The sequence below is a fragment of the Vitis riparia genome, chromosome 6 (assembly GCF_004353265.1).
Source record: "Vitis riparia cultivar Riparia Gloire de Montpellier isolate 1030 chromosome 6, EGFV_Vit.rip_1.0, whole genome shotgun sequence".
Lineage (NCBI taxonomy): Eukaryota > Viridiplantae > Streptophyta > Magnoliopsida > Vitales > Vitaceae > Vitis > Vitis riparia.
In genome coordinates, this window is record NC_048436.1 from 1,373,153 (window position 1) to 1,386,299 (window position 13,147).

The following is a 13,147-nucleotide window of genomic DNA, read 5'->3' on the forward strand; positions in this document are numbered from 1 at the left end:
CCATGTCTATCTCGGGTTTAAGCTTTCTAAATTCTATTAAATGAACTGCCCAAACTCGTTTCATTATTATTTCAACCCTAAATCCTAATTTTAACGTTCACACTCTTTATAAGTAGGTGGCTGGGGGGGTTCCTCCGCCTATATGCTCGTTAATGTTGGTTCCTATACCCATTGATGTCAAGCCTAGGGTTGAAATTTAATGAGGAAATATTGGAGTATTAAGAAAAAAAAATTGTTAAGGAAACTAGTTTTCTTATAATTGATTTCATTAAAGAAAATCAAATATAATTAAAATTAATTATAAAATTATAAAATTTTCAATCGTAAATCAATTTTCTAAAGTAAAGGACAATACCTTTATCTTTTCAATTTTATTTTCTAATAATTTATTTATAAAAAATAAATCTTCCCTCCCCCAATAAAACATAAACACTAAATCACCATCAATAGACTTGTTAAACACGCCCATTTTTTTTTTTTATCTAAGGTCTTTCTGAAAAAAAATAAAATTTTATAAGCGAAATAAATTTATAGGAATGCAAGAACCAATGATAAGTTACATTCTATATATCGTAGAGACTACATAGAGACTACACAGGCTCACCCCCTAAACTTCTTATAGAAAATCGGCGAGTTGCAAAACAGAAGAAAAAAATCAAGTGTATGGCCAACGCAAATCAAGTGTATGGCCAATGCAATTTTATCACTCAGGCATATACTTACCAGAGATTTGGTAAAACAGTTTACACAAAAATTGATGCAGCCTACTTTTCAGGCATTGTGTAGGACTATAAAATGGCATTTAGAGCAACAGGATCCTGTTTTTTCCTCCCTCTGAAAAGCATGAATAATAATTCTCACTCGTTAGCATGAGAGTCATCCTCATCTTCATTGCCTTCATTATCTTGCTTCACTTCTTCTACTTTCCTCTTCTTATTCACTTTCTTTGATTTGCCTGCTCCTGACTTTTTTCCTGCACTCTTCTGCTTCGGCTCTGAAAAGAAACCAAGTAAAGGAATCCAGTGGGAAATCTTTCCTAAAAAATAGTCCTGCTATGAAGAAAATTTATTTAATTCTGATTTGTCTTTTAAGGTACGGAGTACATCTTGATTTCTGATATTTGACATTTTCAAACCATCAAGATGATCAATGTGGTGATGATCAACAGATACAGCTCCATTTCCTGGCACCTGAGATTGCTCTGAATGGTTAAAGGGTGTTAACTACCAGAGCAACACCAAGAATACCATTAAACTACACTCACATATTTGCCTACCAAAAAAAAAAACTAGTCAATTGCACATAAATATGCTTCTAGTCAACAAATTTAATTAATCCTCTCTCTTGTCACAGGCCTAGTTTTATCAGTGCTGATTATTCCATTTCCTGAAACTGCTTCTTTGGTCATAGTTGGTCCATAGCTAGAATATACTGAGTCACTAACATAGATTATTTATAGAAATGGGGATGAAAGAACTAGGCAGACGATGATGAAGGGGACATGAATGTTGATGCGGTCTACTCTTTTGGCTAAAACCTAAGATCTTGTGATGTGTTATAGCAGGAAACAACAATGTACATATTACATAATATTCTGAGTCATTACCATGGGAGTCATCCTTGACCTCATTCCCCTCATCTCCACCATCATTTTTACCCTTGTCACCCTCATTATTTAGGGATGAATCTTCTTTTCTTTTCTTTGCTTCCTTTGACTTTGCAGCTCCGGCCTTCTTTCCAGCATTCTTTTTCCTAAACTCTGCGAGAAAAAACAATATAAAGTTACAGTTCATGGCTATTTCATTACCATCAAATGTAGTTTCATGCAGGAAATTAATGCTTCAAATCATTGAATTGTTCATACTATGTTCCTGACAATAGTGAGAACTCACACTTGAGCCCTTTTATGGCTCTCATTTTATACTGTGGCCTGTCAAGAATGTTTTATCTGGATTTTTGTCCTAAATACAAAATACAGGTGCCACTAGTTTCACAACTGATTTTTCTCCTCACCAGTTGGATACTTCTTTCTGACCTATATAATTTAGTTGATTAAACAATGGTGAGAGTCCAAACAAAATTTCAGTATGCAAAATAACTTTGTATCCCATTCTGCGACAAGAAGTCCACACCCTTTCTAGAGAGTAAGTCTAAGGGCAACATCTACCAAGTAATTTTGTGCACTACTTTCTCATAGAGTAAATTATTGATTCAAGGCTTCTGACCCCATGGTTTTTTATCTCCACACATTGTGTGAGGGTTTTCAACGTAAAAATCCTTCATCTCATTTGTGGTTGATTGATTGTGGACATTTTACACTCTCAAAGGATTATCTGAATTGAAATTTGCAACATTTACAATCACCCATACACACCACCCCTACCTCCCTTCTAGGTGCTACTCTACTAGATCATTGGTTTTTTAAAAACCTTCCAATGGTTTTGGCCTTCTAACCATGGAGATAAGTAACAAAATAGAGAAATAGTGCAAGTGGGAAAACAGGGTAGGAGTGAGTATGACCAACTTCCTAGATTGTTGGGTTCCTTCGACATAATGATCCAACCATGTTCTAAGAAAAAATGACCTATGAGTATGTCCTAAATAAAAAGTCCACTAAAAGTCAACACCAAACATGAAGCTCCCATTTCCGCTGGTATTTGCAGCATAGAAAGTACCTCTTTAGAACTAACAAGAAAAAGGACCCCCTCCTTATTCATCAAGGCACTTGGAAATTGCCTGAATAAATGATTGATCAAGATGAGTAAAGGATAATGAATTAAACCAACTATCCAAAAACATAATTGTCATGAAATCCCCTTATCATGTTATGTAGAAATTTTGAAACCACATGATAACACAACTTATTCAGACCAAAAAAAGGGCGCTTACTCTGACCATCTTTGATGACAGTATCAATACCTCACTAAGGTCTAGCACTAAAAATTAGAACAGTTAGCAGTAAAATAATCTAAGAATTCCACAATGGCTTTGTTGAAGCCCATTAGATATTGGGTGCAGCATTGTTAGCCAGTGAGGGAGTTGATTAGTAGTTGAGAACTTCAAATCTTAATTCCAAAAGTTGTCTGCTAGCTAGATACTAAAAAGGCTTATAATCATGTTAATCAGAATCTTCTCTTGCATTAAGACCTTGCATCTCTTTAATCCAGTTCTCTATGCTAGTCAATGGGTACCCATCTGGTTTCATTAGTAGTTTTAGGGAGTTGTGTTAGGGGAATCCACTCTCCCCCTTTTTGTTCATTCTATTGATGGACAAAAGCTTTTTGTAGATTAGTCCATAGGGCTTTGGATGGTCACTTGTTGCAAGATTTCCAGGTGGAGCTGAGGTGAGGAATGGTCTTCCTATTTGTCACTTGCTTTTTGCTAATGATTCTCTTCTCTTTTGTGGGGCAGACTTGAGGCAGTTAGGATACCTTAGATATGTGTTGCTCTTTGAGGCTGTCACTGGTTAAAAGGAGATTTTAGAGCAGAATGAACACATTCCTGCTAGAAATGTCATAAACAATGACTCTCTATTAAGAGCTTGAGCCTCCAGATTTAGAAGGCTGCCAATCACTACCTTACATCCATTTGGGAGCCTTGATAGAGCCTAAGTCAGCATGATATCCTATGATGGGAACATTACCTTGATCAAAGCACTGCTTCAAGCTTACCAGTATATTTCTTGTCTACCCTCTTAATATCAACTTCAGTTTGTCGCAGGCTAGAGAAGTTTCAAAGAAACTTCAGTTGGGGAAAGTTTGGGAAGAGAGGAAGGTGTATCTTGATTCTTGTTGGTTGGAGCTTGTGTGTTTGCATGAAAGAGTTGGGATTTGGGGATAATAAAGTTGGAGCTACTAAATGGAGCCCTTCTAGGTAAATGCCCACAGAGGTGCACCAAAGAAAGGAATAGCTTGTAGGGGGAGTGGTCGAGGGCAAGTAAGGGATCTTGATGAGCAGCTATTCTTGTATTGCTCTTCCATAACCCTGTTTTCATAGTTTCAGCTGCTCCCATTTCGCTTGCCACTACTATTAGAATGACTTGCTTTGACATAGGCTCTTTATGGGGAATGGTGGAGGAGGATTAGAGAAAACAATGATAAATATTTCTTCCAACCTTTTTCTTTTTTTTTTTTCTGATAGGTAAACAAAGCAAATATGCTAAAAGTGTTTGGAAAAGGCACACAAAGTACACATGAAGTATACAAGTAACAACCGAATACAAGCGAAAGGACAAAGGAAAAGAAACAACAAACCAAACCTGAAACATCAAAAAAGGACAATGACCCTTCACTTAAGTACACGCTAAACCTGAAAGATTACAAAGTAATAAAACATTTATCAAATGGACATTTTGTTCTTTATCTTGAAAAGCTCTTCCTTTAAGCAAACCACAACCGCTCTTTGTGATCTGATCAGGTACTTAATTACGCTTCTTTTCACTTTGTCATTGCCCCTCAAACATTCCAAGAAAGTATTCACAACTTCATTGATTAACTAAAACCAACTCCTAACCCTTCTTTCCACCCTTCCTACCCCTTCCAACTTGATGATAATTAACCGAGCATTCCAACTTCCTCAATTCTCTTTGAAATTTTGATAAGCAAACTTTCCTTTTCCTAAAAGCGCTATATTGACTCTTTATTTCTTTCCCCACCTTCAATTTCCTTAGGAGTTTCAAAATCTCCACCTCATAACCAACAGTCAGCATGCCCAAAAACTTGCTAAAATTCACCAAACAACTGTCAGCCCAATCATTTGGGCGACAACCATCCTCATCGCTCCTACTGTCCTCTATCTCTCCCAGAAAAGTTTTCAGTGTATCATCACCAACTAATCTAGCCAAACCTTCTAACACGACCTCACTACCATCCACCCAAAACATTTTAATCGAGTCAACTTCCAAACAACCCCTTCTATCCACAGCCCTCTTCTGGAACCCTAGGTCCCGCAGACCTCCTCCCATCCAATGAAACATTAGAAACACCCAAAGAAAAAGAAGAGGCACCTAAATCACCCACATAAAACATTAGAAGGGGAGAAGTACTTGAAAATCTTGTAGCTTCCTCCAACAGGGCGTTGTCAAAGAGAAAAGGTCCTCCCTGCATTTGCAAGTCAGACCTTAGGACACCCCTCCCAGCAACAAGGCAAGCAACACAAGGTTAACATCTCCCCACAAGTCCTCTCCTTTATGCTCAAACCACCAACCCTATGGCTCCATTTCACTGCTATACCCACTTTGCTTGTCGCAAGGGAGAATGACATAGCAAAAGTACCCATCGGTTCCTTTAAAAGAGGTGAGGCCTGCCTTAAGCACCTCTCCAGGCCCAAAACAAGGGCTTCTTCAAGACTGCCCCTCACAACTCTTAGGGTAGGCAAAAAAAGAGGGCCCAGCAAAGCCCTTATTAGAAACACAATCAGCCCACTTCCCAACTAAGGGCTTATTGTCCGCTATTTGGGCTTAACTATCAACCACTCGACCCAACCCACTCCCTAAACCCCTCTTTGCAATGCCAACTACATCGCCTTTCTTATATAAGCCTGCAGATCCCTTAGACACGCCATTAGAACACGCCTCCCCCTCCCTCATAACATCCTTCCCCTTCCAACCTCGAGAAGCTTCTTTCCAACCACAAGCAGCCACCTCACCCAAAACTTTTTGACTTTTCAGAGAGCCAATTCCAAACTCCTTTAGGGCGAATGAACTCCCATCACCCTTATCCCTCACTAGTTTCCTTTTGAGACCACCTGTGACATCCACAAGGGGACTTCCCACCATAGCTACACTATAAAGCAAAGCAAACCAACCCTACCATCACTTGAAGAGAGCCAAGAAGCTTTCTCCCATCAGATTTTACAAGAACTCTGGCCCATTGTTTGTTGCAACTTCAGGCAATATCTTCATCCACCACCATGAAATCATCGCACCTATCTCCTAACAGCTAGAAGTCTCCAAGATCTCCCCACCTATCCACCAAACTGAACTTTAAAGAATGGACCCTTGAGAGAACCTCCCTTTCTTCAAGTTGAATCCAAATTGCCCCCCCCCCCCCAACTTCACCCAAAACCTTCTGAGCTTTGTCTACATAAGTCTCGACTGTAAGTATAACTGTCTTGCTCCCTTCCTCCAACTGCTCCTTCTAAAGAACACCTCCCCTAAACCCTTGAGAGGGAGGAACCACCCCAAGGCTACGAAGTTCCACAGCCAATGTACACCAGCCCCCTGGAACTGCGCTGCCTTCTGGAAAGACTAGAATGAATCTCTTTGCCTCCGCAGAGGCCATTAAACACTGGAGAGAAACCTGCCAACACCATTGCTAAAACACTGCAACCTAAACCTTCTCCCCCCTTCCTCCCATTTCGAAGGAGCCAAAAAACCTTTCTCCTCCCAACAGCACAACTCCACTCTTTCCAATGGGCGAGACAATCTAAACTCCCCAAATCTAATCCAACTAGAGAAGCTCCTGTCTCTCTCCACAACTTTCCCTAACAAATCACCATTTACCTCCTCAATGGAAATTTCGAAGGACTTCGACTCTATTGCTTCCAACCTTCAGTGCTCTTGGGGTCACTCATAATATTAGGGAAATGCAATGTTTTAAAAAGCTAAAGGGGTCTTAAGGCATTTTTCCCAAATGAGGCAAAGCATAAACCTAGAGGTAAAGCATAAGCCTAGAGGTGGAACAAGGTGTAAGTCTCAACGTAAACAAAAATAATACAAAGAAAATAAAAGAATTTTAAAAATACTAATAAAATTACATAAAAGCTAAATAATGAGAAAACCATACAATTCATAATAATCAAATTAATTGTATGTCATTTTTAATAGTTTCCTATCATGTGTTGATCAAATTATTTTCAAAACTACCATCACTGTGATTAGTAGGATCTCTTATTGAATAATAATTATATCCAAATGTTCTATTATCCTCTCCATTGATGTTCATGTCAACTTGTTTTCTTCATCATCCATTAACTAGAGTGATCTTTTTTTCCTTTATTTATGAAAAAGAAGATAATGATTATATATAAGTTCAATCACTACAATGACCAATAATTCCTTTATTTCTTCTTCTTAATCTTTTCTTATCCTTTCCACTTGAAGGATTAATTGGTAGTCAACTAAGCCCTTATTTTTAAAAAGATTTAACCCTTATTAATATATGCCAAAACCTAGTAAAAGCATAACTCATTAAAACCAATGAACATTAAGGCTTAAACCTCTTATACAAGGAAGCCTGTAAAGGCCCTAAACCCCATTAAAACCTTTTTGAGTTTTCAATGCTTAAGCCTTAATAGCCTATAAGACTCAACAGGGTTAGGCTTAAGCCTTGCTTACCCTATATTGAGGCTATAGCCTCACGGTTAATTTGCATTGCCTTTCCTTGAGGTGACCCTCAAAGTATAAGCCTCAATAGCCTTTTAAAACATTGGGGAAACGAGGCTTACCACTTCCAGATTGGAATTATACTTCTATTGGGTCCCAAGATCCCATAATGGGGAAGCCCACTTCTAAGATAAAGAGGGGGAAAAGACAGCTTCACGAGTTCATAGTGCATTTCACTTACTAGATGTTTGACCTTGCTGAAGTAGATTCTCGATTGCTTCCCCCCTCCTTTTCCCCCCCTAATTTCCCCCTCTATACATTGGTTTTTCTATTGATTCCTGTCTTCTCTTTTCTACTTCCAATAAAATTCCATTTGTTAAAAAAATAAAAGATCTTCAGTTGCAAAAACAGAATACACACACACACACATAAATCCAAGGCATTAAGAAAGCAGATACAATCAAACATATGGAAATTTGGTACCATCAAGAGAGGCTTTAAGAGGTTGAACAAATTCAGGAAACTCAATTTCTTCAATTGCTTTCAAAACATCATCAGCATTGATTGTTTGCCTCCTAGACTCCTTACACAAGTCATTTGCACTGCACAAACATTGCCATCGAATAAAAGTCAGCACACAACATGAGTTACCAAATGAATGGGAGTCAAAGAGAGAGATTTCCACCACAAATACCATCCCAAGATCAGGGTTTTTAGCGCCCCTATTATTCAGAGCCAAGAAATATTCGGGTTCAATATTCAATCGAATTCAATGACAATTTACAGGTTCCCTGGACAACAATCTCAAGTGCATCAGATCCTCCTTAGCTGCTGCACTCGAGCTCTTAAACTAACGCTAACAGGACCGCTTAACTTAAAATGACTTCCGCGTTTTCCCGGAAACCAAAAACAATGTACAAACATAAAAACATACGGCCTTCACGCTACTTCTTCCTCAGGATTCTAGGAAAAAAAAAACGCAAACTAGACGAAGAAACCCGAAGAACCCTAGAAAAATTCAGAGGAGAGAGAAAGGGGTTGCATACGTGGCGGATAGATAGTGGATGAAAATGCGTGCACTTTCGCAGAAGGCGCGAAGACCGTCCTTGTGAATAATGATATCGCCGTCATCGGAGAACTGAGAGAGCTTATCCTTCACCACCCTGCGCACTATAGTCTTGGGCAGCTCCTCCACCTCTGCAACTGCCACTTTCTCCATCGCCCCTCTCTCTCTCTGTCTCTTTCAATTCAGAGCACACTCTTTCTCTCTCCGAAGCATTACATGTTTTCTAGGTTTTATTTCCCGCCATCGGGAGGTGGGCCAACTTTTTGGACTCGACATTTTGGGCTTGGGCTTGTCAACCTCTTTTAAGTCCAGCCTAACCCAGCTTTTTTAAGTTAATTCTATTTTTTTATGTTGTGGATGAACACCAAAGCCATCATCCATACTTCCTAGTTCCAAGAAGCATCTGAGGAAGGCTCCACGCGCCGTCCAAGGAGAGTGCGACGCGCTTACGCTGCCATTGCCGCCGACTCTGTTGTCGTCTTTAAATCAAATTCAATCTTTCAACCCTCATTTACACCGTTTCTTCTTGACCTTTCTCATAATATCACCAACACTCCCAAAACAATTATCAAATATCACTCCCCTCCCTTTGCAACTCTGCCTCCTGCTTCATCGTCGATGGCTTCCTTCTCCGGATACAACCCCCAATCCCACTCCCCCTCCCCCTCGGCGCCACCCATGCCCAATCCTCAAGCTCCCAGCTCGTCTCAGCCCCACTACAGTCAGCCTCCTCACTGGCATGGATCTTCATATGGGCATTCCTCTTTTCCACCAGGGACACACCCAGATGTCATCAGAAGCTTTCAAATGGTGGACAGGGACAGGAGTGGATATATAGATGAGATTGAGCTCCAACAAGCTCTCTCTTCTGGGTATCAGAGGTTTAGTCTCCGGACCATTCGCTTGCTCATGTTTCTCTTTAAGAATCCCAGCTCTCCTTTGGGGATTGGTGAGATCCTTTTGCCTTTTTAAAATTTCCTTATTTTCTCGTTGTAACAGTTGTTTCAGAATTTTCGGGTTTGAAATTTTCTGGGTCTTCTCGTTGTAACTTGTAACATTTCTTTCTGAATTTTCGGTTTTTTTGTTCCGTTTTCTCGGGAACCAAACAGGGTAGTTGCATTTTTTTTTTCAATTAACAAAGTTCTCGACATATAGCAATAGCTAAGAACTTAGGGATTTGTTATTTTTATTGATTTTATGCTTCAAAAATTCTGGGTTTTTCCCCTTCTCGAAACTAGAATAAACTCCAAATTCAATCTTCCCATTGCTCCTTCCTTCCCCTGGGCCTTGTTTCCTTTTATGTAGCCTTCAATTGTGAAATTTCCTTTTGTATCTGTTGAAAAGAAAAAGGAAACAGAAGAACTCGTGTGCCACATGTAAGATGCTGTTTTCGTTTTGAATTTGGATATGTGAATGTGAATCCGCGAATGATTTTCACATTTGTTCCAGTTCGGCATTTTTCCTCCTCAATTGCTTTGACCAGCTTAATTCCAGAACGCGCTTTCCTTTATATTCAATTCTTTTTGTTTGCATTGTGTGTCTGTTTGTTGTATGTATTGATTAGTCTGATCACTCCTTTGCACAGGGCCTAATGAGTTTGCTGCATTATGGAGTTGTCTCGGTCAATGGCGAGTGAGTACTCTTGTCGCTTTCTTCCAGCTTTAATTTTATTTTTCTTGAATAATTGTAGAGAACACATCTAGCTTTTGGTATCTCCATGAAAATGAAATTTGATGGTCTTGTAATGTAGAAATTTGATTCTCAAAAATGAAGGAAAATAACCTTGTTTACTTTCTGCTCAAATTAGCTTATCTTAAAAATCAATTGGGCCTTTATCCTCATTTACCTGGTATACTGCATTGCTTTGGCATGCCAGCGGATCATAATTGCAGGACAACATTTTCAATGGCTTTTATCACTTCTTTCCTCAATCTAGTTTCCCGATATTTGTAAATGGACTAGGATTTTTGGTAGGTATGGGTTCTAATGCTTATATAGAGCAGATGATCTTGGGTCTAACTCCATCTTTGTATAAAATAAAAAAAAATGACACTGAAAAGGTTGGTTGTCTACATTTATAGAGAAGATGTTGTGGTGTTTCTTGAAAACAATGGGCACCTGAAGAATATTTTGTTATCTCTTCTGCAAGTTACAAGGATCTTACACCACTTTTTTTTTTGGTCTTGTTGAAGTGGGGAACCCTTGATTTAGGTGACCTAATTGGAGATTGACTTGTACTGCAACCGTTCAAGTCAAAATATCTTCCAAACATCATGTTCTTCCAATGTTAAAAAATTCAGTCTGGATAATTTTCTTGATACTTGTGGAATTAACGTTGTTCACTTACATGCAGGCCATATTTGAAAGATTTGATAGAGATAGAAGTGGGAAGATTGACTCCATGGAGCTAAAGGATGCTCTCTACAGTCTTGGGTATGCAGTCCCGCCTTCTGTTCTCCAGGTTCTGATTTCCAAGTATGATGATCGAAGTGGCCGGAGGGTTGAACTCAATTTTGACAGTTTTGTTGAGTAAGTCTTGTCTTATCGAACACATTGGATGCAAATTTTTTAGATTTAGTAAGTGTCTTAACGGTTCTAATGTTTTGTTTTGTTGGATGTGCAGGTGTGGGATGATTGTGAAGGTAAGCCAACTAATTTCTGGGAATCCTGAATCTTTTTATTTTCTACTTGATTTGTCCCTTTCCAGTAATTTAAATTGGTCAACCTACCCCAAAAAGTTGGAAAAAAAAAATGAAAAACTTATTAATTTGACCCAATTTTCCATGTCAAAGAGGCACATGTGGCCATCGCTATATATAGTTCATGAGATATAAGAACTCTTACGTCCTTTTTTTTATCATTGCCTCTGATCTCTAAATTTGTCACTACAATTCCAGGGTTTGACTGAAAAATTCAAGGAGAAGGATCCACGTTACACTGGTTCAGCAACACTCACCTACGATGCATTCTTGTCTATGATCATTCCATTTCTTGTAGCGTAGAATCAAGTGGATGTAATACCTTCCATTGTAAAGTTCTGATTTGTATCTTTTCATTTGATTATTTGATTGGCATAATAAGTTGCAAATTCTGTGAGTTGTTAAATGGATTGTTACTGTATTTTGAGATTTTGAGATATGTTTTTCTTCTTTGAAAGTTTTCTAGAATCTGTTGTTAGTGTCTGTTATGGCAAATTCATGTCTCTCATGTTCATATTCATGTGCCATGTATGGATTTGAGTTGGTGTTGTAGTATTTGATTATGTAATCTTATAGGTGTTTCAGTGCTTGCTTTGGGTATTAGATTCAAGCAAGCTTTTTTATATTGAGAAATGAGAATTTTGCTATACAATAAGAGGAGGTTTTCTTTGTATGAGGTTAAAGGTACTTGCTTGTGGCTTAGTACTTCTTCTGTCCTTTTTGTTTGCATCATTTGAAACTCTGATTTCCTTTCTTGATGAAAACTATAGACTTGTTTGATAACATTTTCGAAAGCAATTCTCAAAAAAACAATTTTTGAGAATGGTTCTGGAAACATTTTTTATTGTTTTCAGGAATAAAATTCTATTTCGGAACTTTAGAATGAAAAATAGTTTTCTTGATCTTCTCTTTGTAAAGATATTGTCACTTATGTAAAATCTAAAAACTTTCACAGTATTTTTCATTGTTTCAATTATTGTTCCTAAAAGCTATTTAGAAGAAATAATCCAAGTTTGTTACTCAACTTTTATTGACAAGGAAAACATAAAAATCCTAACTTCCTAACTTCTTTGACACTCCCCCTCAAGTTGGAGCATATATATCAATCATGCTTAACTTGCTAACAAGAAGCTCAAAGTTTATCTAGAAGAAATAATCCAAGTTTGTTACTCAACTTTTATTGACAAGGAAAACATAAAAATCCTAACTTCCTAACTTCTTTGACACTTCCCCTCAAGTTGGAGCATATATATCAATCATGCTTAACTTGCTAACAAGAAGCTCAAAGTTTGGTTGAAATGGTCCCTTTGTTAAAATGTCAACAATTTGTTGCATTGTAGGAACAAATGACATGCAAATAAGTCCTGCTTCAAGCTTTCTTTTATAAAGTGTGTATCAATCTCGACATGCTTAGTCCTATTTTGTTGCACTAGGTTATGAGTTATGCTTATGGTTGATTAGTTGACACAATACAGCTTCATAGGCTTTGTTAGAATGTCAACAATTTGTTGCATTGTAGGAACAAATGACATGCAAATAAGTCCTGCTTCAAGCTTTCTTTTATAAAGTGTGTATCAATCTCGACATGCTTAGTCCTATTTTGTTGCACTAGGTTATGAGTTATGCTTATGGTTGATTAGTTGACACAATACAGCTTCATAGGCTTGTTTACTGGCTATTTCAACTCTTCAAGTACTCGTTGCAACCATAAGATTTCACACACCACACAACTTCAAGCTACTATGCTTTGCTTCTTGCTCCTCCATGTAACCAAATTTCCCCAAACATACATGCAATACCCAAATGTAGACTTTTGATCTATCACAAACCCAACTCCAGTTTGCATTTTTCAAGCTTCAATTGTTTGTTGTTCACCCTTCTTGAAGAGTAAGCCTTTTGTCGGAGAGCTCTTCAAGCATCTCAATATTAAATAGCTTCAAGATGCTCTTTACTTGGAGAATGCATAAACTAAGTCACCATACTGAGGGCAAATGTAGTGTCAGGTCATGTATGAGACAAATAAATCAGCTTCCACACTAATCTTTAGTACTGAGTTGT

The 13,147-nt window shown here is 38.2% G+C and overlaps 2 protein-coding genes across 2 annotated transcripts; one reads left to right on the forward strand and one right to left on the reverse strand.

Moving 5' to 3' along the window:
* Positions 1 to 535: 535 nt before the first annotated feature.
* LOC117916490 (DNA polymerase epsilon subunit 3) lies at positions 536 to 8,572 on the reverse strand. The gene is made up of 4 exons (XM_034832557.1): positions 8,371 to 8,572; positions 7,808 to 7,926; positions 1,607 to 1,759; positions 536 to 994 (listed from the first exon to the last, which is right to left on the reverse strand). The coding sequence occupies exons 1-4, from the start codon at positions 8,541 to 8,543 to the stop codon at positions 858 to 860; spliced, it is 582 nt and encodes a 193-aa protein (XP_034688448.1). The 5' UTR covers positions 8,544 to 8,572; the 3' UTR covers positions 536 to 857.
* A 188-nt stretch (positions 8,573 to 8,760) lies between these two features.
* LOC117916489 (probable calcium-binding protein CML48) lies at positions 8,761 to 11,772 on the forward strand. The gene is made up of 5 exons (XM_034832556.1): positions 8,761 to 9,339; positions 9,976 to 10,022; positions 10,744 to 10,919; positions 11,014 to 11,032; positions 11,288 to 11,772. The coding sequence occupies exons 1-5, from the start codon at positions 9,009 to 9,011 to the stop codon at positions 11,390 to 11,392; spliced, it is 678 nt and encodes a 225-aa protein (XP_034688447.1). The 5' UTR covers positions 8,761 to 9,008; the 3' UTR covers positions 11,393 to 11,772.
* The last annotated feature ends 1,375 nt before the right edge of the window (positions 11,773 to 13,147 follow it).